Consider the following 24987-nt stretch of genomic DNA (forward strand, 5'->3'; position numbering starts at 1 on the left):
AAACCAGCATCTGCAGTTTCTTCCTCCACACCATCCCCTTCTTAGTTGTCCCACCAGTCTGACTGTCCACTGATTAAAATTTATCTCTGTATGCTTTGTTATCACCTTCTCCTAGAGAATAATTATCTATTCTACATTTTCCTTGATCTATCTCCAATTTCATGTCTCGTTTTCACACCTTGCACTTATCTCTGTGACTCCTGCTCCCCTGACTCTCAGCCTGAAGAATGGTACCGATCTGAAAAGTCACCCATTCCTTCTCTCCAGAGATGCTCCCTGTCCCACTCATTTCCTCCAGCATTTGTGTCTATCTTCGGTACAAATGAGTGGCAGCATTGCTGTTTGTAGAGCATAATCAGATATCGCAACTGCTGTTTTACACCCGTTAAAGTTCACCACGGAATCCACAGCAAGTTGTTTAGTTTCTGGTTAACCGCAGAAGCCAGTTTTCCGTTCAAACTGATACTGAACGTGAAAACTTCTGGAAACTCAAAGAACTGTGTTAAAAAAGTGTAGGAAGGAACTGCAGATGCCGGTGTACGCCAAAAATAGACACAAAATGCTGCAGTAACTCAGCAGGACAGGTGACATCTCTGGTGAGAAGGAACAGGTGAAGTTTCGTATGGAGACCGTTCTCCAGCCAGTCAGGGGAGAGTTCTCTGGTTTCCCTCTCCCCTGACTCAGTCTGAAGAAGGGTCTCGACCCGAAACGTTACCCTTTCCTTCTCTCCAGAAATGCTGCCTGTCCTGCTGACTTACTCCAACTTTTTGTGTCTATCTTCGGTTTAAACTAGCATCTGCAGTTCCTTCTTATATAAAGTTTATTTCAAGGTGGTCCGAGTGCCTATCGCTGCAGAACTAGTTTAGTGCAGATCTTCAATATTGCAGTAGGGGTATCGTCATCTTCCCAACCATTTGTTGTATCTCCCTTCTCAATTGTTTCTCAATGTCATGCAAAATCAAATTAGCTGACGAAAGCTTCTGTGATTTTATGGACCTTGGGAGGATGCAGAGACAAATTATCCATTTGGCAGTTATGGTTTTACATGCTTCCTCCTTTATTTAAGGACTTCCATGCAGGGTCCTGCTATTATCAAGGATGAAGATGTTCTTGGAACCTCATCCTCTTGTGAGTTAGTTAATTGTCCAGCCGCATTCATAACTAGATATGTTAGAACTTCAGAGCTTTAACAGATCCAGTGATTGTGAGATTGCTTGGCTCTTACATGCTGTTTGGTATGTATTGAGTTCTGTGTTGCAGCTTTACTAGGCTGCTGCTTTATCTTTGTCTTTCAGCATCTCATTGAAGAATGTTTGATCCCTTAGCTTGACAGTAATAGTGGAGTGAAGAATTTTCCAGTCCATGAGGCTGCAAATGTTACATAAGGTAAATCGGGTTACCCATTTAAGACAATTAATCATGCATTGTGCTGGCTGGAAGAGAGAAATATCATCCAAAGTTGGAAAGGTCATTGACTTGAAACATTATTTCTCTTTTTGGTGTTGCTGTTTGGTCCAAAATGCTTTGAAGTTTAGAGGAGTGCTGGATGGCTGCATCTTTGGAAAAGGAAGCAAATTAATGTTTCAGGTTTAAGACTTCCCAACTTTTCTCTCCTCAAGCCTGCACAATACACAAGTAATGGTCTTAAACGGATAACCTGATTTCCCCTATCATAACTTTTGTTCTATAAATAAAGGTGAGGGAAATACTGATTAATACTCTTTCTCTACTCTACCTCAGCCAGTCCTTTGGCATCTTGGATGACTTGCTTCCACTCTATTTCTCTAGTTTCTGAGGGGTGGTTGGTAAGGTCAACATTAGATCTACAACTTGCTATGGATTGGGATGGTATGCTCCTGCTGCCACTTACAATGATTTTGAATAGTTGTGATCCACGAATCCCACAGGTCATGAGTGGGGATAGTTAGGTGGGGAGATGCTATTTTTTTTTAATTGAAACTTTGAGGAAATCTTTAAACCTTGTTTTATCTTATATTCTTATGACAAAGAAGCATCTTATTATCCTGTGATCTATCATGCCTCACATGCTCATCAACTCCAACCCCTTATGCCTTGTGCCCATTTCTCCACCCTGACCATCTATCCACTCCAATTAAAAGTAACAAAGTAACTTTACCATTAACAAGTCTTTGGGATGTGGGAGGAAACTGGAACAACTATGGAATGCCCACTTTTGCAGGAGAACATGCACATTCCACACATGTAGCAACAGAGGGCCTGGGTTGTTGGTGCTGTGTGGTGGCAGCACTGATTGCTGCACCACTGCACCACCCATTCTCTAGCTTATAATAGCTTGACTGCACCAGTCATGTACCTAAACCTGTTCTATTATTGGAGCAGGTACATAAAAATGCTGGAGAAACTCAGCGGGTGCAGCAGCATCTATGGAGTGAAGGAAATAGGTAACGTTTCGGGCCAAAACCCTTCTTCAGACTGATAGGGGGTGGCGGGGAGAAGGAAGAAAAAAAGGAGGAGGAGGAGCCCGAGGGCTGGGGGATGGGAGGAGACAGCTCGAGGGCTAAGGAAGGGGAGGAGACAGCAAGGGCTAACAAAATTGGGAGAATTCAATGTTCATGCCCCCCGGATGCAGGCTCCCCAAGCGGAGTTGGAGCATGGAGCATCCATTATTATTGGAGCAGCCTGAGTGTAATTAGGACCTGAAGTGCCGAGGATTGCGGAAAGAGGATACTAAATTAGTTCTTACCTTGGCAGTGGACATCATCTTTGGTGGACATGGTGAACCTTGCAGAGAAAGCACCTCACAATCTACCCACCTATCCTGAGCGACTGCCACTTGCCCTATAAATGGGAGAATCTGCAGTTCTCATGTTGACTTTGTTAGCCATTTCAGAACCCACAAACCTTAGTCTCTTTGATCCCAACATACCATCCAAGAAGAAATTAGCATTTTCAATTATTTTAGAATTCTTCCTTCATAAGTGCTTACTATTATTTTCTAACAATTTCTAGTGCATTTCTGGGATTTTTCTTGAATTTTGTACAGCTTTGAGAATTTGCAGCAGCAACCCTGAACTTGTCAAAATCGTCTTTGATGCCAAGCAGTCCACAACGTGCTGATTATTTCTTTTATATATTACTTTTGCTTAAAAAGGTAATTGAAGATAAAGCTAAATCTTTTGAAACCATGTTAGCTGTCATTTAACAAGATTATCTACAAATCTGACCACATTCCCAAATTGACAACCATTCCTGATTTGGAACATGCAAAGCACAATCTAATTTGTAGCTGCTATAGGAGTAAGTAATTACAAATAAAATTATTCAAATTGTTTAAGAGGGAACTGCAGATGCTGGAGAATCGAAGGTTATTCAAATTGGTTGTTTTTGCTTTTTATTGAAGATGATAAGTGATTCAGAAGAGATTGCTGGGATCTACCGAGAGCTCAGCAAATTCCCATCGCCGCTAAAAGCCTACATCAGACCACAGATTACATTGAAACCTAAAGAAAAATTCAGCATCATTGACACAGGTACACAATTGACAATCTCAAGTAGTATGCACATGTTAAATAGTCTTGCTATTCCGTAGGTTTGATGTTGTTGGTTTAAACACATAAACAAAAAAATGTGTCAAAGGTTTGATTCCCCCTTTTTTTAAATCAGTATGTTGAAATGTAGCACAGGGAAGCCAGCTATATTTTGGCAGAAGACAAATTAATTACAACAGATAATTCAACTTAATTTCTCTTCATGACAAGTTGTACATTTGATTCAATAAATCAAGTAATTTATGGACTAGAACCAGAATAATGAATAAAAAATATGTTTTTTAAGTATTCTAGTTAATCTGTGTTCATTTTGGTTCCTGATGTTCTTAGGGAAGTAAGGGTGGTCCAGGTAATGTCACCAAACATCCAAAATCAAAACAAATTAATGTTTTACGGGCAAAAAATGTATTGCTAATGGTGAGGCATAAAATATATAGAGGGTCATTAAGCACAGAAACAGGCTCTTCAGCCCACCATGTCTATATTGACTGTTGTATCTGTATATACTAATCCTATTTTCCCACACTAGGTTCATAGACTTTTATGCTTTGGCTATTCAAATGCCAATCGAGATGTCTCTTAAATGCCCTGATTGTAACTGACTCCACCATCTCTCCTGGCAGTGGTTTCCAGATAATAACCACTCCTTGTGCAAAAAGCTTTTCTCTTTGTTCTCTCTGAACCTCCTCAGCCCATTTTATTCTTGTTTTAGACATCTTCACTGGGGAAAAGGTTCTTACTGTTTAATTTCATCATTTTATGTACCACTATCTGGTCATTCCTTAGCCTCCTTTGCTCCAAGGAAAACAAATACAGCCTTTCAAACATTTCTTAATAACTAAAGCCCTTAAATCTAGATAACAGACTGGTAGGTCACTTCTGCACCCATTCCAATAGAATCACATCTTTCCTATGGTATGGAGACTAGAATTTCACACAATACTCAAAGTTAGGCCTAACCAATATTTAATAAAGTTGTAGTGTGAGGTCCTATTTTTTATATTCTGTGTCCAAGTATCCCATACGCCTTCTTCACCGCCCTTTTCACCTGTGTGCTATTCATAGGTAATTATGGACTTGCACCCAAGATCTCTGTTCATTATCACTGCTTGTGGGTCCTAAGTACTATTTGATTTATCAAAATGCATTACCTCAGTCAGACTTGTCAGGATTAAATCCCACCTGTCATTGCTCTGTCCAACTCTCCAGCTGATCTGTATGTTGCTAAAGATTTCTGCAACAAACTTCATCGCCAACAACGACATCGCCAATTTTCGGTCATCGGTAAACATAATCAATTGGGAGAGTCTAGAACTAGAAGTCATAGCCTCAGTATTAAAGGACATTCTTTTAGGAAGGAGATAAGGAGAATTTTTTTTTTGTCAGAGGGTGGTGAATCTGTGGAATTCTTTGCCATAGAAGGGCGTAGATGCAAAGTCGGTTGGTATTTTTAAGGGAGAGATCGATAGATTCTTGACTCGTACAGATGTCAGTGGTCATGGGGAGAAGGCAGGAAAATGCGGTTAGGAGGGAGAGATAGATCAGCCGTGATGGAATGGCCTAATTCTACTCTTATTCCTTTGATCATACCTCCTACATTCATAACCAAGTTTTTTATATATATCGCAAACTTTAAAATATGAATCCCAACAGTGATCACCAGTTAAAGATCTCTCGTCAGAAAAGCATACCTCTGCGACCACCCTGTGCCTACTATCACCAAGGAATATCAAGGTCCCATGACATGTGTTCCGGTGATTATGTTAATCTATCTAGTAATAAATCTAGTAATAATATAATAGGTGTTTGGCTGGGAAGATTTAAATTTTTTTAATATAACATAAAGTTGCAGAATTACCACACTGTATGTGCCTTGACCAACGCATCCAATTCACCCATTGAAGTGCCCAAATCAGGCTATGTGATGCTCCATTTATGCAATGAAAATATATCAGAACATATGTTTAATTTATTTCTACATCTCATCTACTGAATTTAGAAAACAGTGTTTTGAAAATACTTAACCATTGAGGAAGAAATATTCGACAGTGAAATTGTAAAGGTAAATCACCTAAAGGATAAAAACACTTTCACAAGTTTAAATCTGAAGAAGGGTCCCGATCCAAAATGTCACCTATCCATATTCTCAGGAAATGCTGAGTTACTCCAGCATTTTGTGTCTATCTTCACAATTTTAATGTTCACGCCAACTCCACATATTTATTGTGACCATACATTATGCATTGCCTGGAATTTCAAAAGGCTTGTGCCCTAGATTTGAATGTATTTGAGAAAGGTTTTCAAGTTTACACATTACCTTTTAAAATTTAAATCAGCAAAGTAAATAATAAAAATTAGTTTTCTGAAAAGGAATTGCATTGTTTGGTCTTATAATTGAAGAAGCCCTAATGAAAATTGCTATAGCAAACAGTATTTGAAGGATGATTTAACCACTATATTAACAGAAATGGATGCAGTCAGTATTAATGATACTAATTCTTTTGGGGAAAAGGTAATATGCAAATAATATCTAAACCAGTTTGAGCTGCTTATTTCACTGTTGAATCTAACATTTAGTCTTGGGCTAGAAAATGGTGGAAGCATGTAACAAATAATGGAATCGCTAATCGGTTTCCTGGCATGTCAGCAATTTACATAATCTTGGAAAAGCATTTATCTGGTTATTATGTGGTGCAAATCGATCAGCACAATTCTTCATTGCATTCACGGTATCATTGCAAGAAATAACTTGTCATTTCTGAACAACAGGATTTGTTGTGTTTGGCTAGAATAATGTCATCAGGCAGCAAGGTAGCAAGAGACCCGGGTTTGATCCTGGCCACGGGTGCTGTCTGTACGGAGTTTGTACGTTCTCCCCGTGACCGTGTGGGTTTTCTCCGAGATCATGGTTTCCTCCCACACTTCAAAGACATACAGGTTAGTAGGTTAATTGGCTTGGTATAAATGAAAAATTGTCCCTAGTGTATATAGGATAGTGTTAATGTGTGCGGATTGCTGGTCGGTGCGGAATCGGTGGGCTGAAGGGCCTGTTTCAGCGCTGCATCTCCAAACTAAACTAAAAAGGGTGATGATCTGGTTAATGTTTGTTTCAGAATGGTCTCAGAGGGATTTGGAGAGAGCCGAGAGTGTGAAGATATTTCGAGAGTACCTTGTATTCCATGATAAAAATTCAATTTTGTGCACTGGCCCCTCAGGAAACTGCACAGAATTGCAGGGCGAGTGAGTATAACTAGGGCTATGCATGATTCAGGATGTCACTGATCCAATATTAAACTCTATCTCCATTTGAATTCAATATTCCATCGTATACATTTCTGTCATATTTTTAGACACATTTCCATCTGCATTTTTCATGTTCCAGCCCATTAAATTACAGCTTACGGATATTGACGGTTTATTAATGAATTTGGCTGCTTTCTCGACTATGGAAGGGATTGAAAAGCCAATGCTCCCCTCTTCCCCCACCTGGTTCCATCTGCCAATCAAACCTCCTACCCCCATCTGTTTCCAAATGCAACCTACCAGCTTCCGTAACACCTCTTCTCATTTCTATATTCTGGCTATCTTCCTTCTGCACCGTCAGCATTCAAAACCGAAATGTGGCCAATCCCCTTATCTCTACAGATGCTGCTTGATTCGTTGTGTCCTATTTCTCAGTGCTACTGGAGAATTAAGACTATCATCTTAATAGCTGTAAAAATACAGTCCTAAAATGTAATCTGGATACATTTTTACTCTGCCTCGAAAGATGGAGAAACTGATTCTGCCAGTGATTTTCAAAGCAAATTGGACAGTGCATGACGATGATGAACATATATAGGGCCATTGACAAATATCGGGTGTGGGACGAGGCACAACATTTCCAAGGCATGATGGATGAATCATCTCTCATTTTTTTTGCAATTCTGCGATCTTCATAATTCCTGTGGTATAATGGTATATTTGTGATAATATTTATGTCAATAACTGTGGTCAGTTTATTGTTCTTTTATGACATCATTTATGATAAATGGAGAATAAGATACTTCTGGATCATGGAAGGGTTTGCAGTAGAATAATGTGTACTTGAGAGATTATTTTGAATATGTTCTGTACATCAATAAACTTTAAATTATTTTATTAATATTCTAAATGTCACGTTTAACATCAATCTGAACTTTGACTGACAGATTGCTGAGTAGAGATTCACCCTCTGCTACTTTAAAGGCTGTCATCAGGGAGCGTACCAACAAAAAGCAGGAAAAGCAGCAATATCTGGAGGTAACTATGCCTAGGATGGTGCAGTGGTGGGGATAAGGGGATCAACACTATAAGAAATATTTTTGATATTTATTAAAATGTAGCATGGTGAAAGATGAAGCAAAATATAAAGTTGGTAAAAATATATTTTAAGGGTAATAATCTGTCTCTTCATTCTATCCATGGAACTGAAGTTCTTAATTTCTGGAAAAATTCTAGTAGATCTCTTCTGTACCCTCTAAGTCATCACATCTTTCTCAAGGAGTGAAATGCATAACTGGGTAGAATACCCACTTGTATTTAAAGCAGCATTTAATAACAATTCATTGTGAAAGATGGGTGGCTTAAGTGTTGGTTGCCTTGTAATAAAAACAAGGAAGTCAGCTGAGCTGAGACGAGAATGCATAGTATGAATTTCATGTGATTTTATGTCTGTATACAAGCAAAATCTTTGCCAAATCCTCAGGAGATCATGGGCAAGTGAAACCCATGATGTGGTAAATTGTGGAAGGCACAGGACTTATCCCTCAATTTAGTCAACATGTGATTTTCTTACTGTATGTTTTCTCGTATTCTCAGGAAGCATTATCTGAATTGATTGCCTGAATTCATGAGTTTACACCCAGAACAAACTTTTATTAACATTGGTGTTTTTTTTGTTAAGTTGGCTGATTTCACGTGAGGTGTTATCATTTGATTTCAATCCAGCCAAATATTATTCAGTATAATCTGCTGAAAAGTGTGTATTTAGTTGACGTTGTAGGTTTTCTTTCCACATAATTTAATGTGTCAGAAAACTACCTGCTACATGCTTCAAGATATAACAAAATCAATATAATTTGTTTCATTTTGTGTAATGTACAGCTCATACTTTTGACAATTTTTGTCTAAGAATTATTGTTGAAGAAAGGCCATCTTGGAAAGTTGCATTGAACTGCTGATATGCTCATGTCATTGAAAGCATGTCATTTTCTTTAACAGGCAATGAGGATTAGTGTTTTGTTTAGAGGACAGAAAAATTATAGGCCTCTGCCAATGTTTATGGCCCATTGATTTGATTGTAGGTAGTTGAACTTCCTTCATTCTTACTACAGGTGCACAACCTTTTATCCGAAGATCCAAATAACGAAAACCTCCGAATAGCGACATTTTTTCAGTCCTTGAAGAAAGGTCCTTGAAAACGTTCACCGATGGCGGCCCGCAGAGGTGACAGCGGAACCTCCGGTCGGTCCTCGAAGAAAGGGGAACTAAATCCCCATTCATAAAAGAGAAGGTGAGGGCTGTATTGCGCGGGAGGGTTAATAATTGACAATCTGCTGCTGCCTGCCCGCTGAGTTAAAAAGTTCCCACGGTAGACTCACGATACACAGTGTATCGTGAGTCTTGCGTGGGAACGTTTTAACTCAGCGGGCAGGCAGCAGCAAATTGTCGCTCCCTTCAGTTTCACCCCACCTACACCCCTCTGCTTCCCGGCCATGTGTGTGACCCCTTCCCCCCTCTCTCCAGCTCCCCGCGCATTGCACCGGCGCGGGGGCTTTGCACTGTCTTCACGTTGGAGCCAGTGCCAGTCACCGGAGACGTCAGGACCAACGGGACACCGACCCCCAGGCCCACTGCAAGCACGGAGATCCCAGAGACCCACAGCCAGCAGCAGCCCAGCCCCGTTCCAATTCCAGAGGAACACGGGTTGCGGATGAGGGGGCGCAGCTCGGGCTGTGGCGGCGCATCGGGGAGCGGGTTCCTGTTGGTCCTGACGTCTCCGGCCATCCCCCTGGACAGGAGCTGAGAGACGTCAGGACCACCAGAAGCCGCTCCCCGATGGGCCGCTACAGCGCCAAGTGGCAGTTCGCCCACAGCCCGAGCTGTGCCCCCTCATCGGGACACCGACCCCCAGGCCCACTGCAAGCACGGAGATCCCAGAGACTCACAGCCAGCAACAACTCTAGCCCAGCCCCGCTCCAACTCCAGAGGAACCCGGGTTGCGGATGAGGGGGCGCAGCTCGGGCTGTGGGCGAACTGCCACTTGTCGCCGTAGCGGCGCATCGGGGAGCGGATTCCTCTGGAGTTGGAGGGACAGGGAGACACAGCGGCTTTTGAGAATGGTGGGCAATCACTTCCAAAGTTCTGCCCACACAGTCAGTACACCTCTCCTACACTTGTCTCCCGCACTAAGATCATCTCGCAGAGAATGATCCCAGCCTAACCCTCCCTATTCTCTCCTATTCTGCAAGAAAAATCTACATTGAAGACTCAAACTCGCGATCGAGTAACTGCCGGGATCGAGGCGCAAACTCGCGACCTTGCGGATACGAGCCGAGCACTCTACCACTGAGCCAGCCGTTAAAATCTACGCTAAAAATCTTCCATTCCGAAAGCCGAAAAATTCTGAATTACGAAAAGTGTCTGGTCCCAAGGCTTTCGGATAAAAGATTGTGCACCTGTACATCTAATGTTGGATTACAGATTAGCATAATACATGAGTTTATGTAAAAGTTGTAAAAAGAAAGACCAATTAAACACTGCACACTTTCTACCCTTTGCTAAGTTTGCCAACTTTGACGTTGACTTCAAAAAATGGAACCTAATTGTACTTGGCTTAGTAGAATGGTATGTGCCCATACAGGGAAACTGTTGTGAGCTATATGTCAGACAAAAGGAAATAAATGATATGGGTTCTCAGTAGCTTTAAACACGTTGACAGATCTCAGGGATCCAAGTGACAAATGAAAAGTAGTGAACCTATAACTCTGGCTGAGAAGCTATTCGACTAAATGTCTACTGTTGTGGATTTCAAGCTAAGCAATCAGTCATGAAGCATGCAGAACTGCACGCTGAGACTGTGAAGAATATCTGTTACATCTTGTACAGTAAATGTGGACAGTTAATCCTTTAATCCATTGTAAAGGATCTGGAACATACTGTTGCCTTAAAGATCATTTGGAAATTGGACACTGCAACTGAAAATTATTTTTGTTTTCCAGAATAAAAAGCATATTGACTGTTATTTCCATGCCATTTGTTTGCCAGTTCAAAAATCCAACCAGCTACTTTAGGGCAATGAGTCTCTAGTCCCTCTGATCTAATTACCATGCAAGGAGCGCATGCTATGGCATCAGCCCCCATTGAGTCCATTCTTTAAGGATAGGGAGGGAATCTGAACTGCACAGTCCTGGAAACTAAATTCTTAAAATGTTGCCAACAAAGCACTGGACGAGGATACTTATGAGGTAAATGAATCACCTATCTTCAACCTTCGATCTTGTTCACTGTACTTCATATCCGTCACCCTCACAACATTCTTCCCATTGCATTAAAAGGGCATTGCTTCAGTTGACTTTCATAGAGCAATCCATCATAATTTTCGTTGATATTGGATTGCAATATTGAATATCTGCATCTTTGTGTGTAGATTGCGAATGGGATGCCTTATTTTTTTTGTTCCTCCTGCCTGCCTATAACAGGTTGTGTGGCGTTGTTCAGAATGACAGAGAAATTCTTAAGTTTTGGCCAGACTTTAGTGATCATGATGATTATCTGGCCATTATCTTGTGATGATACAATCTATATTGAAAACAAAGTATAGAATTATTTTATTTGTGCAGTCTTAAATTTAAGCTTTAAAAGTGATGTATTTTCTCTCTGGATTGCTTGTTCTAATCATCAGATATGGAGCAAAACCGCCAAGGAGAAAAGCATAAACCTAACAGCACTTGACAAGCATGGCAAAGTGTATGAAGATGGTAGGTATTTACTCAACAACCTCAAGCATTTTCACAGTTCAAACATTTCATGGTTTAATCTGGTTTGTTTCGATGATTGCTCATTATAGAGACTATTGATTTTTTTTTCTGATTACACATTATAAAATATCTAATTATTGAACTGAAATAATGTAACTGAAAGAATATAGTCACATAAGAAATTCTACTCTATATGGTACATTATAAGGTTGAACTTTTGGTGTTTTTTTAAGTGTGATTAAAAAAAAACACACACAAGATATCACAGATGCTATAATCAGGAGCCAAACATCAAACTGTTGGAAGAACTTAACAGGCCAGGCAGCATTTTGTGGAGGCGGAGGGATGATCGGCTTTTCAGGTTAAGAACCTGCATCAGGACTGAGGGTGTTGAGGAGAGGAAGCTAGAATAGCGTTGAGGCAGGGACTGGTAGGCGATAGGTTGAAAAAGACATGAAGAGGGTTGATAGGCAAGTGTGGTGAAGTGTTGGGCGATAGCAGCTGGTGGGTGATAGATAGAAACATATTGAAAAAAAAAGGGGGCAGATTGGCACAGATGGGGCAGGTGAGGGTAGAGATAGTCTGAGGATAGAGGTTGATATGGAGACACAAGAGGCTGCAGATACTGCAATCTGATAAGTAAGAAAGATAATGTGGAACCAGATAAGGGAAGGATGATTGGCAAATAGAAGCAGTTGGGAGGGGATAGAAGTCTTGTGGCTTAAGTCTGTGGGTGATAAACAGATGGAAGCAGTTGGAGGATGGGGAATGGAACTGGGTAATGGTAGGAGGGCTGGGAGGAAATGAAAACAGAGATGTGAATGAGGGTGGATAAGAAGGAACGAGAAAGTGTGTGTTAATTGAAATTGGAAAATTCAATGTCATCCCAGTGGGCTGTAGATCCTTCTCATTTGCATTTGACCTTGTCCTGGCAGCAGAGAAGGCTACGGTCAGACAGATTAGATTAGTGGGAAAGGGAGTTGACATAGCATTGCACCAGAGAGCTCAAGATGGACATTACAGATGGTAGAGCAACACAAAATGGTTGCCTAGTCTATGCTTGGACTCACTGATGTGGAGGAGGTCATATCGAGAGCACATAAAGCAGTTGACCAGGTTGATATTAGAAACTGTGAGTCATGTTTAATATAAAAGTGTATTTTTTTTCCAAGTGTCTGGATGAAATAACTTGAAAAATGTGTAATGAAAGTTGTATATTTGTGTCTAGTTTGATGTTTAAACTATTGTTTTGAGGGGGGGGGGTGATTAGCAGATAGAAGCAGCTGGGAGAGGGGATAGAAGTCTCTGTAGGTTAAGTGTGTGGGTGATAAACACATAGAATCACTTGGGGGAGGGGGAATGTAACGAGGTAATAGCATGGTTAGGCTGAAGACGGGGGTTGGAAAAAGAGGTGTGAGTGTGAATGGATCAGAAGCAGTGAGAAAGATCATGCTAACTGAAATTGGAAAAATCAATGTTCATTCTGTCAGATTGTAGATTACCCTGGCAGAATTTAAGATAATGTATTGCTTTCCAATCAGATCTGTTTGGCTGCCTTGAATGGTCTTACTCTGAGACCTGCATACTGTACGTCGCTGAAAAGAAAAGACCCAAAGCTGAATCCTTCTTCCAGTCTAAACCAGAGCACAGTGTAAATGGGGACGAAGATGACAACAGAGCAAAAGATGGCCAGAAACCTGAGAAAGTACAGTATTATTTGCGCAGAAAAATATAATATCACATGCTTATTCAACCACGCTGTCACTGGAAAGCCCAGAGATAATAGAGAGCTTTACTAACTGAGCAGCTTCAGTCTCTTATTCAAAAATTGTGTGAAGCTCCTTGTATATCAGAAATAAATGTGAATGATGGGTATGGACAATGGAAGGGTTATGCCATCACAGTAATATTTTGCTATCTAGCAAAAATAAAAGCCAAGAAATTACAGGAAATCCACTTTCAACCAGCAGGGAGGATATGGGAGAGCACGTACTGAGATATTGCATACATGCTGAAAGACAAATCTTTCAACTTTATTATTCAACATGCACCACTTATGGAAATGCCAATTTCCAATGCGTTTTTTTTAGTTGTCGATATTTAAAAATCATACTGCTTTGTTTGAAATGTCAAACACTGTTGTGTGGCTAATTGCGGTGTGAATCAGTCATTCTACTTTCAGAGACAAAAACATAGAGTTAAGAGGTTGAGGATCTATCATCTTATGTGAACTCTTATTTTCAACTTCTACTGCCTAACCTGCTGAGAGTTTTTTATTTGCGATTCCCAGCCTCTGCAGGGTTTTTTTTATTCCAGTGTCAGTGTCAGAGCTGTTTATTGAGCAGTCAGACAACATGGGTTGCAGATCTTGAAAGAGTCACTCCAACAACAGCCAGCACACCACAGCAAATACGTTACTTGACCAATCAGTATAGAAGGTATAGCACCAGGTAACATCCCCAAAGTTCTCCAGGTGAAATGTATTGACATCACCAGAACAACCTTAAAATCTTATCAATGTTCATATAAAGCTCAAAGAGACCTTCTGGGGCAAATATCTGACATGGCATTAATCATGTCAGAAGATGTTGTGTCCTCCATTTTGTTAGTAATTAATATTGCATCTTCTTAGATCCTGTAACATACAAGATGTGCATGTTAAAACTTAGGCGCCAACTTTCTTAGTGAGTATTTTTCCTTGCACTATGATTCTTTTTCCCCCACAGGGTTGTCAGTTTGTATATTGGGAGGACTGGGGGGAAGCCCTGACAAACAAAAGTACTCCAGTCCTCTGTGTCCTAAACATTTGGAGTGGAAATGTCTCTGTACTGCATGGGATACCTGAGCATATTTCTCCTGGGGAGGTTGGTATAATTCTTTCGTTATTCACTTATACTTCTACATCTACTTCTTTCTACCTCTATCTCTGATTAATATATTACAAAATAGAGGAGACAGAATATGATGAGCTCAAATGTACTATGTGAACATCTTTATAACTGTTAAGCCATACTGTATTTCCACATTAGATATTTCAAAGATAATTTCCCTGTGGCAAATGATTTGGAATCTTAAACAAACCCACTTGATCCAAATGTATTCCAGGCAATCTGGGCTCCTGAGGATGCTGGAATTATATTTGTTGGCCGGTGGCATGTGCCTTGGCGACTGGGTCTCAAATACTGCACCAACCGGAAGTAAGTAATCGAGAGATATCACTCATGCAGTACTTGAAACAAAATAGAAAACTTGAAAACAGTTCCTTGGTATTGCGCATCTATGATGTTGAGATGCTCCGTGACATCTACTGGTAATTAAATACTCTCGTGGAACATTTGTAGGAAATGTGGAAAGCAATTTGTGCATAACAAGCAGAGATAATTTGCTGCTTTTTTTAAAAATGGCATGGAACCGTATACATATATATCTGAAAGAGTAAGATGGATCCTTGGTTAATTGTTTCATTCGAAAGGCTGCACCTTCAAAGGTCAGCACTTTCTTAATACCACACTGGTGTACCGGCCTTTATTTTGTGCTGCTTAAATTGGATTCCATGCCAGATAATTCCATATTAAATTCCTGAAATGTGACCACAAGGATGCAGTGGAGCCTCATAGGACTCTGTTTCAAGGTTTTTTTAATAATTTTGCCGTTTGATTTACCATTTTCTAGGATTTTATACAGTTTTGTTTCTACTGCAGATCGGCTCTCTACTGTGTGGACTTAACAGGAAATGAATACTGTAAGTGACATTTCTGTTTGGCATTTTATGTATCATTGACCATTAAATACTTCTCAATTTCAGTACAATTACCTAATTGAAAAGGAGAATGTCAGATAGCATTAGCCCTGTTACCATGTACCCAATGGTCCCATTTTAACTCGCTCCCTGGCATGTGGTGATCGTCACTATTTCACATCAAAGCAATTACTAGTGCCTGTTCATCCAAGGTACCTAGTTCCAATGCAAACCATATTCATGCATTTAGATTTCCCTTGACTTTCAATTCTGATGTTCATCAGTTCAAGCATTCCGCACTACTAAATATATTTGAGCTCCAATGAAGTTCATACCCTGGAAGGGTTATTCCAACTTTACTCATAGATATGGTGTACTTTTTGTTGATGAAGATTGCCCCGTGTACCTATCTTTTACAATAACCTGAAAGTATTTGTTCAGACAAATGTGGTTATTTGTTGGAGTGTTGTTGTTTTCTTTAACGTATTATGAACTGAGGAGTTTACCTTTTCACAGTGGAGATCTCTTCAGGAATAAATTCTGTACATAGTCCACGGCTCAGTCCTGACCAACATCATCTTATCTTCTTGGAGGGTGGCAGCGTTAAGACTCACCATCAGTGTTATGGCCTATCCTTGGTTAGTAGTTACCTAATCTATCTAATTTACTCTTATAAAGTTGCGAACGAGGAAAGATTTTAGTTTTTCCGGTGTCAGTAACAAAGTGAACATTTAGTATTGCTTTTCAACTAATTTGCAAACACAAAAACTGTATAATTTTAAGAACTGAGCACTTTTACTGATCAATTCAGCCATCATCATATCTATATACTTTTAAAACTGTGTGTGTGTGTCATTTTGCCTTTGAAAAGTATCTCTTCGAAAACCAGACACCAAAATGGGCAAATTTTTACAGATTTCTGTAACGATTTACCTTATGATTTTAGAAATCTACTCCTCAGTAAATTTGATCACTTATCTCCCCACATTTTCAATAAAATTGTTCAGAAAACAGACTGTTTTTTAAAAATCAAACTGCTGCCCAGCTGTGGATGTCACAATGCCCTTGCTCGTGACACTGCCCCCCCCCCCCCCCCCCCACTCTCGATGAAAGCAGATGCTGTCAACGCGCATGCGCAGTTTTTTCCACAAGATCCCCCCCCACACTCCCCCCCCCCCCCCCCCCGTTCTTCAAAATGGGCAGAAAGAACGAGCGTTCTGCAGATCCGGAGGTCACAGCAGGTCACCAAAGGCCACCGGCTGTCTTCTTTACATAATTATAAAGTTGAGTTCCTGACCTAACAGACTTCAGTAAAACCAACCAGGCACCATTCACACAACTAGTGACTAGTTTGAAGTTTTAGACTGACTGTGTGATACATGTACATTTTTATTTTTGTAAGTTTTTTTATTTCAGTATAACTTGGATAAAAAAGTCACATCAACTGTGGTGAGGATTTTAGATTATCCAGCAACAGGTAGGTGATTGTTTTTGTTAAATGAATACTGTCTTAAGATAGTGTTTGGTGCTCGGACACAATTCCACATATGTTGGGTACCTCTTTTTTTTTTTCCACATAGTAACCTGTGCATTTCTGTTTGGGAAGTGATTGTCAGGAATTTTAATCATACTAGCCAGTTGAATTTGCTGAACGTCAGCATCAGAAATCGCGGTATATTTGTTTCTTCACTCAGTGCTGGTTGCAACAGGTGGAAAGATAATATTAACATATGAGTATAAGTTGATGCCTGACTTTGTTCAGATAATACAGCAGAGATGAGTATTTTTATGCCATGTATTCAATCTACACATTTCATCATCTTGGTAATTGTGTGATGCAATAAAAAGAAGTTGTGATTTTTAATCTTTGTATATTCATATACCACCAACCCTGAAATGATGTGAGGAAAGTGCCAAAGATCAATAGCCTTTGCCAGTCAAAGATCCAAAAGTGACTTAAATACTGCATTTAACAATTCCTTTCATATGGTATCCAAAATAATATTATCTGAAGTAGATATATTTAAATGGATGACATTTTAAGAAGTTAACTCATGACTAGAATAAATTCTTAGTGCCAAGTTTGAGTTGAATTGGAAAACCAGTTACTCTTTGCCAGCCAGTTTCCAATGTCATCTGGTCTCTGTCTTTTCTTTGTAGTCCTCGTTAAGTCATATTTAAATGCTTCTCGCAAGGCTTCTCTAATTGGGAAGACAGCTCGGCGTTCAACACCAACAGCCCCTCCAAACTTCTTATCAAGCTTAGGCAACCGGGTCTCTGTGCATCCCTATGCAAATGGATCCTTGACTTCCTCATCAACAGACCGCAATCAGTATGAAATGGCAATAGCTTTTTTTCCTCGATAACTACCAGCACATGGGGACCTCATGGCTGTGTGCTCGGTCCTTGCTCCACTATCTTTATACCTATGACTGCGTACCGAAAATCAGTTTCAACGGCATCTTTAAATTCTCCAGGTATAGCAGAGAATCTTATAATCTGATTGAATGGTGCCAGAACAACAATCTTGCTCTCAATGTCAGCAAGACCAAGGAGCTGATTATTGACTTTAAAAAAGCAAAGCCCAGGATCCATTAACCCGTCTTCATTGATGGGTTATTGGTGGAGAGAGTCAACAGCCTTAAGTTCCTGGGCATACACATTTCTGAAGATCTTTCCTGGGTCCAGCACATTGATACAAATATAAAGAAAACACATTGAAGTTGACGAATACTCTCGAACATTTTCAGGTGTATGGTAGAGAGCATATTGACTTGTTGAACTGTGGCCTGGTTTGTTTTTATTTTTTTTAATGAGACGGGAGCAATTAATTGAATACTACTTTCTTCAATATTATCACCTGATACAGGACTACAGAAGACAGCAGGGGAGTGGACACCTCCCATCCTCATCGGTGATGCTGAGGTTGAAAGTGTCAGCAGCTTCAAGTTACTCGGTGTGCACATCACTGAGGACCTCTCTTGGACACTGCACACGGACACAATACCTAAGAAAGCCTGCTAGCAGCCCTTTTTCCTGAGAAGACTGAAGACATTTGGCATGAACGCCAGCATCCTCACAAACTTCTACAGTTGCACCATCGCAAGTCTGCTGACGGGCTGCATCACAGTCTGGTACGGGAACTGTTATGCCCACAGCCGCAAATCACTACAGAGAGTGGTGAAGGCGGCACAGAGCATCATTGGCAACTGACTCCCGGCCATTCAGGACATTTTCCACCGGCGGTGCCTGCGGAAGGCACAGAGCATCATCAAGGACCACAGCCACGCAGACTGTTCTCCTTGTTGCCGTCAGGCAGACGATATAGCAGTTTTTATCATCATGCCATCAGGCTTCTGAACTCATAAACACATCATATATGTTGATTATTTTATTTATTATTGTCTTTTACCTACCAATGTCACTTTTATCATCTTCATTTTTACCTTAATTTTATCCTTGTAATATCATTGCTGAGGTGACCCGTTGTCTTGTCAAACACATTTCCTTGTACTGTTGACCCTGTGTTAACCTACATATGACAAATAAAACTGAACTGAACTGAACTGAGGGCTTCAAACCAAACCACAACAATCAATGCACTCTTCCCATAAATACCTTGAATTGTGTCTTTTCTCTTGATAACAGAAGTTACTGCATTATTTGTCCGCTTCCCATTTTTCTGTAATATTCTAGGATCTAGAAGCTACACAACTGCTGTTGAATAATTAACCAAAATGGTATGCATAAGAGGAATGAATGACCACTTACGGACTTTCTCTTCCTCGATGCGAATAAGCAGGAGGACCCATTCTCTACGTAGGATTTAAATAAAGCCACTGTTGGGGAAGATTGAATGTGCAAACTACATGCAACACAGTTCTAAAGCAAACATTAGAGGGCAGATCAACAGTTCTGTTGAGCAAGATAGATCTGCCATGATTGAATGGCGGAGTAGACGATGGGCCGAATGGCCTAATTCTGCTCCTATAAACTATGAAGTTCTGATCTTGTGAAATGTTTGCTCACTGAATATTGGGAACTGATGAGCAGTGACATGAGCATGTGAAACATTTATTGTGTGAATTAATAATAGCCAATGATGTGTTTCAGATGGATTTACTGGCATTTACTCTTCAGCTCTGGCACGGAAATGTTGGGCAACAGATAGCCAGCGAATTCTCATTGATACGACTCAGCGAAGCAGGAAGGTAAGGAAGGATGGGATCAGTGTACAGAACCAACTGAAAAGGGAGCAGAATTACCATGATGTTTGTGGGTATACAAATTCCTAAAATAAGCGAACAGGGAACAGCCCTTCTTGTGTCATATCATCTGGAATGTTGCAGGTACTGCTTCTTCATGTTGTATCTCAGCAAAGGTTAGCATCCGCAGAAGAACATATTTAAAAAATTGATAAAATAAATACATTAGCCAGGTAGTATTAAGGGCACATCAAATTAAGTACCTAAAAATCTTAACATGAACAACCAGTTGGTTGAATACAAAGTGTATTTAATCATTCCATGCTCAAGAGTAACTTGGATATTCACTCACTCCATCATCAAATGTTGATTAAAAGCAGCATTGTGATAGGGAATTCAATTTCATTAGAGCTATTTTATATTGATATGATTTGTTTTTGCACTTTGCCTAAATCATTAATAGGACTCTGGGTATATTGACTGATGGCAATGATCCAGTTTCAGAATGTCGACTCTATTTTCAGAAATAAGACTGGTCCTATGTAACTTCAGATTTTAAATTCCATACAATTTATCCACAGAAGATACCAGTTATACAATCATTTTATTAACTTGAATAATTACACATTTGGTAGGAAGGCAGTGACATTTTTATTGTTGAAAATAACAATCTGATAGCCAAATGGTTGCCCTTTATATTTGAACCCGGTGGACAAATTGTTCTTTCAGGACCAATATCCTCAGTTTGATATCCTCCAGTTATTTAAGTTAAACATTAAACCTCTCAATACTACTACAGATGTGCTGGTGCTAATTATGTTTTTCTTAAATGCTAAGAAGTAAAGGAAGACACAGTGGTGCAGTAGATTGTAGCTGCCTCGCATCTCCAGCAACTCAGCTTTGATCCTGACCTTTGGCATCTTTGTGGAGTTTACATGTTCTCCCTGTGCCTAGTTAATTAAGTTCTAAGAGCAGAATTAGGCCAATTGACCCATGAAGTCTACTCTGCCATTCAATCATGGCTGATCTATCTTTCCCTCTCAACCCCATTCTCCCCATAACCCCTGATACCCTTACTAATCGAGAATCTGTCAATCTCCGCCTTAAAAATATAATTGTTTTGGGCTCCACAGCCAACTGTGGCAATCAATTCAACAGATTCACCACCTTCTGACTGAAGAAATTCCTTTTCATCTTTCTAAAGGTACATCCTTTTATCCTGAGGCTATGGCCTCTGGTCTTAGACTCTCCCACTAGTGGAAGCATCATCTCTATATTCACTCTGTCCAAGCTTATCTGGGTTTCCTGGATAATCTGTTTTTATCCGAAGATGTACTGGTTGATAGGCTAATTAAAATTACCCCGTGTTTAGGTGGATGCAAGACAATCAGGGTGGAATTGATTGCTGAGTTCCAGAGATTAGGTTGCATGAAGATAACATGGGGGAATGAGATTAATAGGATTGCTGTGAGAGCTGTCATAGACTTGATGAGCCTCATCGCCTCCAATTATGTCATAGGGGATTATGAGAAAATATTTTATTATTTACCTATGATTCATGAGGTACAGAATATCTGCAGGGATACGACTGTAAAATGTTAATGAATGGAAGCGACTGACTCCCAATTCATGATCGAACTGTGTGAGTTTCTTTCTCAGGATCTATTTGTAGTGAACATTGCAACAGGAACTGTAACATCTCTCACCGCTGGTAAGTTCTGCCTGTTCGACAGTCCTTTCAGAATTATCTGGAGGATAGATTGTTGAGAGAGTTTGTATCTAGCTTGTCTGACTGCCCCTGGCACCACATTGCATCTTTTAACAGAACCTTTTCATCACAAACATAGCCGGTGAGGAAAGCAATAGAATGTATAAATTCAAAGCCCACAGTCCTGACAAATTTACACAACCACCTCAAATGTTGACCTTCCTTTGATGCACATTTTTTGTGTTTGTTCAGAAGTCATTTTTTTAATTGGAAGGCAGCTGCCTCTGTGTACAGTGGAACTATAGAAACAAGTATAAAATGCCTGCTTTTCATTGAAACTAGAAGGTGGTTTCTGCAGTAATTCTCTAATGAAATAAAACAAAGTTAAACAAAATCTCTTAAGAAGTAGAATAAAAAATGATGTATATATTAAACTGAGCTTCCAAAAAATCATCCGAAATAGATAAGATTATTTTGAAACCAAATAAATAGCTCAAACCTATTCCTCACTATGGGGTAAAGCAAATCAAATAACATTCAACTCAATGGTGTGTACAATCTTGTGGTATTTTCTGTTTGAAATACTCTCAATTTGTAATGTCCTTTTAAGATGTCTTTCTATATTCGGCTTGTGCTTTCCATTGTTGCACTAGATCTGATTTGTAATTTGGTTTGATCTTTATCTTGCAATTTTTGTTCTCCCTATATATTCCACAGGAAAACGTGTTTGAAACTATTCATTAATGACGCGCTAGTCACAAGGAATGTGAGCAGTCACAATGAAGTGACTGTTCATATTGTTTTGTGTTCTTTTGATCACAAAAAGGTCAGACTTTGCTAGCAAATAATTATTTGTCACATGCTGCTTGTGTCATGGCTGATGGCTTTTTATACCAGATCTCTTGCAATTCTTTACTTGGGCAGGAACAGCAAAAGTATATTTAAATCATACATTCTACTGTAGATTTTTCATGCGCTATATCTAATCAAAATATGGAACTAGTTAATTCTGAGAAAGAAGTTATCTTAGTGTAACCATGCTTGAGTGTTTCTTAAGATTCTTGAGGTATTAGCACAAAACACCACAGGTTTAAATTTACAAGATAAATTTGGCACTTTCTCCCTTGCCTCAGCCAATTAACAAAGGCCTATGCTTCTCTGCTTCATGTCTTGTACTTCACCAAATGCAAAGTTGTTAGCTTTGAGAACCAACTGGGAAGACCATTTTAAACATGGATCATTGTCTGCATTATGAAATATTTTTCTAAATAAGTTTTAGAATTGCTCATATTACATTTCAAAGGCAAGCATTTGTTGTCTTTGGAATATTTTGCAGCATTGATAGTCCAAGAATATGGAAGTATACTAATTGTTACTAGACTAGAAGCCAGGATAGTGAACCATTGATCTTGAGTCATGAATTCAAATCCCATCACAGTAACAAATTTAATTAGTTGAATTTAATTAAAATATTCTTGGTAACGATAACTGTGATTTACCACATAACAATCTAGTTGGTTCACAAATGCTCATCAGCAAAGAAGGTATGTCATCCTTGCCCAGTTTGGCCCATGTGATATTCTATATACGCCCATGCAGTGAATTCTTAATGGTATCCTTTGTTCTGAGGCAAATAGGCTTAGACATTGTGCTCTTGCCTTTCCAGTGATGCTCGCATCCCTAGGACGAGAATGGAAGAAAATAAACTTGTCTGTCAAATTTTGCTATGGGCAGGGATTTTGGTGGGCAGAATTTGTGGGTTGACTTGTTCTCTTGAATGGAAAGGCTCCCAGTCGTTATTCTAGCAGGTTTGCTGTCAGATAGATTTATTTGAGCATATCCTTCAGTGCTCAACATTGACCACAAACTACTTGGCCACTACAAAGGCACTGAACTGACAATATAAGGCAGCAATTTTCCTGTTTTAATGTGGGGCATCTTGTCCTATAATGGACTGTTAAAATACTAAAAGGTATAGACCATCGAACAGTGTGGTACAGCATCAGGCCCCTCAGCCCATGATGGCTGTGCTGACCATGATGCCAAATTAACTTAAATGGATCTGCTCCATGCTCAATCCAAGTGGTCGAGTAAGTGATCTGATTATGCACGTTTGTGCATTGCAGGTCCAGACACTGCGAGTTGGACATTATTGGACGTTTGCCAGGACCTGATTGTGGTTAGCTGCTCCTCCCCTAATTGTCCACCTAATTTGGTAAGAAAACCTATGGATTCAATAGCACATGCACATAAAAAAACAAAGACTAATGTGATGGAATGTTTAATGTGAAGGACAATTACATCAACCATATAGCTAGAGGGTCATGAAGAGTCAGATTAAATGAACTATGTATATATTGTTACATCCTATGAATTGCAAATTAAAGCCAAAATATCCTATCTGAAGGTGTTAAGCTTTGTATTCCTTTTGCATTTCAGCCTATTTCCTCTCAAATGGGGCCCATGATTTTTTTTTAACTTTCTTCCCACGGGCAATAAACTCTTTAATTTTCTTGCATTGGCCATTTGCACTTGTACAAATAATCACCGTTTGCTCACAAAGTCAAAACATTGTTGCATTTAACCAGTATTACATGTCACCAGTCTTATAAAAAGTATTGTAAAAACTATTTATCTTATCTGTTCCTTCAGGATGCTGGTATCTTTACGGTGTTCTTTATTAGTCACATACACCAATCGGATTGCCATTGCAGCACATAAAAAAGAACACAACATAACAATAATAAAGAAATGTAAACATAAAAAAACATCCCCCACAATGGTTCCCATTATGAAGGAAGGCACAAAGTCCAGTCCCCATCCCCATGTCCACCCATTCTTTATTAGAAGCCTCCTCCACCACTCTGGAAAATGTTGATGTGGACTCCTCGGCATATTATTGAGCCAGAATGGACAATTTCAAGCATTTGAGTGTCTAGCAATGAACCTTCTCATAAAGATTTCTGTATCACGGGACTCACTTAATTCCTTCAATTCAGTACTACTGACCAAGCGACATCTCATGGAGTTGAGGCAATTACTTTCCTTTCCCCTGCCATCTGATTGCAGTCCACCAGTGCCAGAGTTTACACTCATAAAACTATTTCTCATGGCACTGATATGTTTATGGTATTCTGAGTTGTGAAGGAAATACTGGTTTGTAGACTTCAGTGCTGCAATGCATAAATCTTTAATTCTGTTTCATATCCTTGTTGCCAAGTGTATGGTTGCCAATTGCTGAGTAACGTGTTATGGGCCATTATTTGCAACTGCTTAATGATTAGATTTATTTTCTACCAATGCCTGAAGGCTCAATTCTTTGAAGTGCTTGTAACAGAACTCTTTTGGATTCAGGTGCACTTCCTGCAAGTAAATATAACTGTACTGAGGAATGAGTGTGCTAAGTCAGTGGGTGGTGAATAGATAAGTTCAGTGAAAGTCATGGTCTTTTGAGGCAGAGAGTGAGATGGCGGCAGAAGCAACCTGTGTGAGTGGGTGGGTAGGTGGGGGACTTGTTGAGAGTTTGAAGTGAAATAGCGTTATAGTGAGAAAGGAAGGGAGACATAGAGCAGAAAAGAGGGAAAGGGGCAAAGAAAGCGGCAGGTCAGGGAATGAGAAGGTGACAGTAGAGGCAGTGAGCGAGACAGAATATAATGTAAGGAATGTTATGAGCGGAATACAAATGGAGGTGAAGACATCTCAAATTCTGAACACTTAACTTGGAAAATCTTATGAATCTTGATGCTTTGTCTCGTAACTGGACTGCAACTGGACTGTTGCTGCAAACAGACCTCACTAGCAAACT

General features: G+C 39.8%; 1 protein-coding gene across 1 annotated transcript in view; it reads left to right on the plus strand.

Annotated features, from left to right (window-relative positions):
• The first annotated feature begins 2566 nt into the window (after positions 1-2566).
• LOC129704547 (acylamino-acid-releasing enzyme-like) overlaps positions 2567-24987 on the plus strand; it is a 42765-nt gene continuing 20344 nt past the window's right edge. Inside the window, exons 1-14 of the mRNA XM_055647728.1 lie at positions 2567-3133; positions 3383-3512; positions 6644-6770; positions 7721-7811; positions 11455-11530; positions 13072-13235; positions 14257-14394; positions 14636-14727; positions 15232-15272; positions 15786-15907; positions 16686-16746; positions 19383-19480; positions 21134-21185; positions 23309-23397. Coding sequence (XP_055503703.1) covers positions 3074-3133; positions 3383-3512; positions 6644-6770; positions 7721-7811; positions 11455-11530; positions 13072-13235; positions 14257-14394; positions 14636-14727; positions 15232-15272; positions 15786-15907; positions 16686-16746; positions 19383-19480; positions 21134-21185; positions 23309-23397 — 1341 coding nt within the window. The 5' untranslated portion in view covers positions 2567-3073. The remainder of the gene's footprint in view (positions 3134-3382; positions 3513-6643; positions 6771-7720; positions 7812-11454; positions 11531-13071; positions 13236-14256; positions 14395-14635; positions 14728-15231; positions 15273-15785; positions 15908-16685; positions 16747-19382; positions 19481-21133; positions 21186-23308; positions 23398-24987) is intronic.

This window comes from Leucoraja erinacea, chromosome 16 (genome assembly GCF_028641065.1).
Source record: "Leucoraja erinacea ecotype New England chromosome 16, Leri_hhj_1, whole genome shotgun sequence".
In the NCBI taxonomy this organism is placed as follows: domain Eukaryota; kingdom Metazoa; phylum Chordata; class Chondrichthyes; order Rajiformes; family Rajidae; genus Leucoraja; species Leucoraja erinaceus.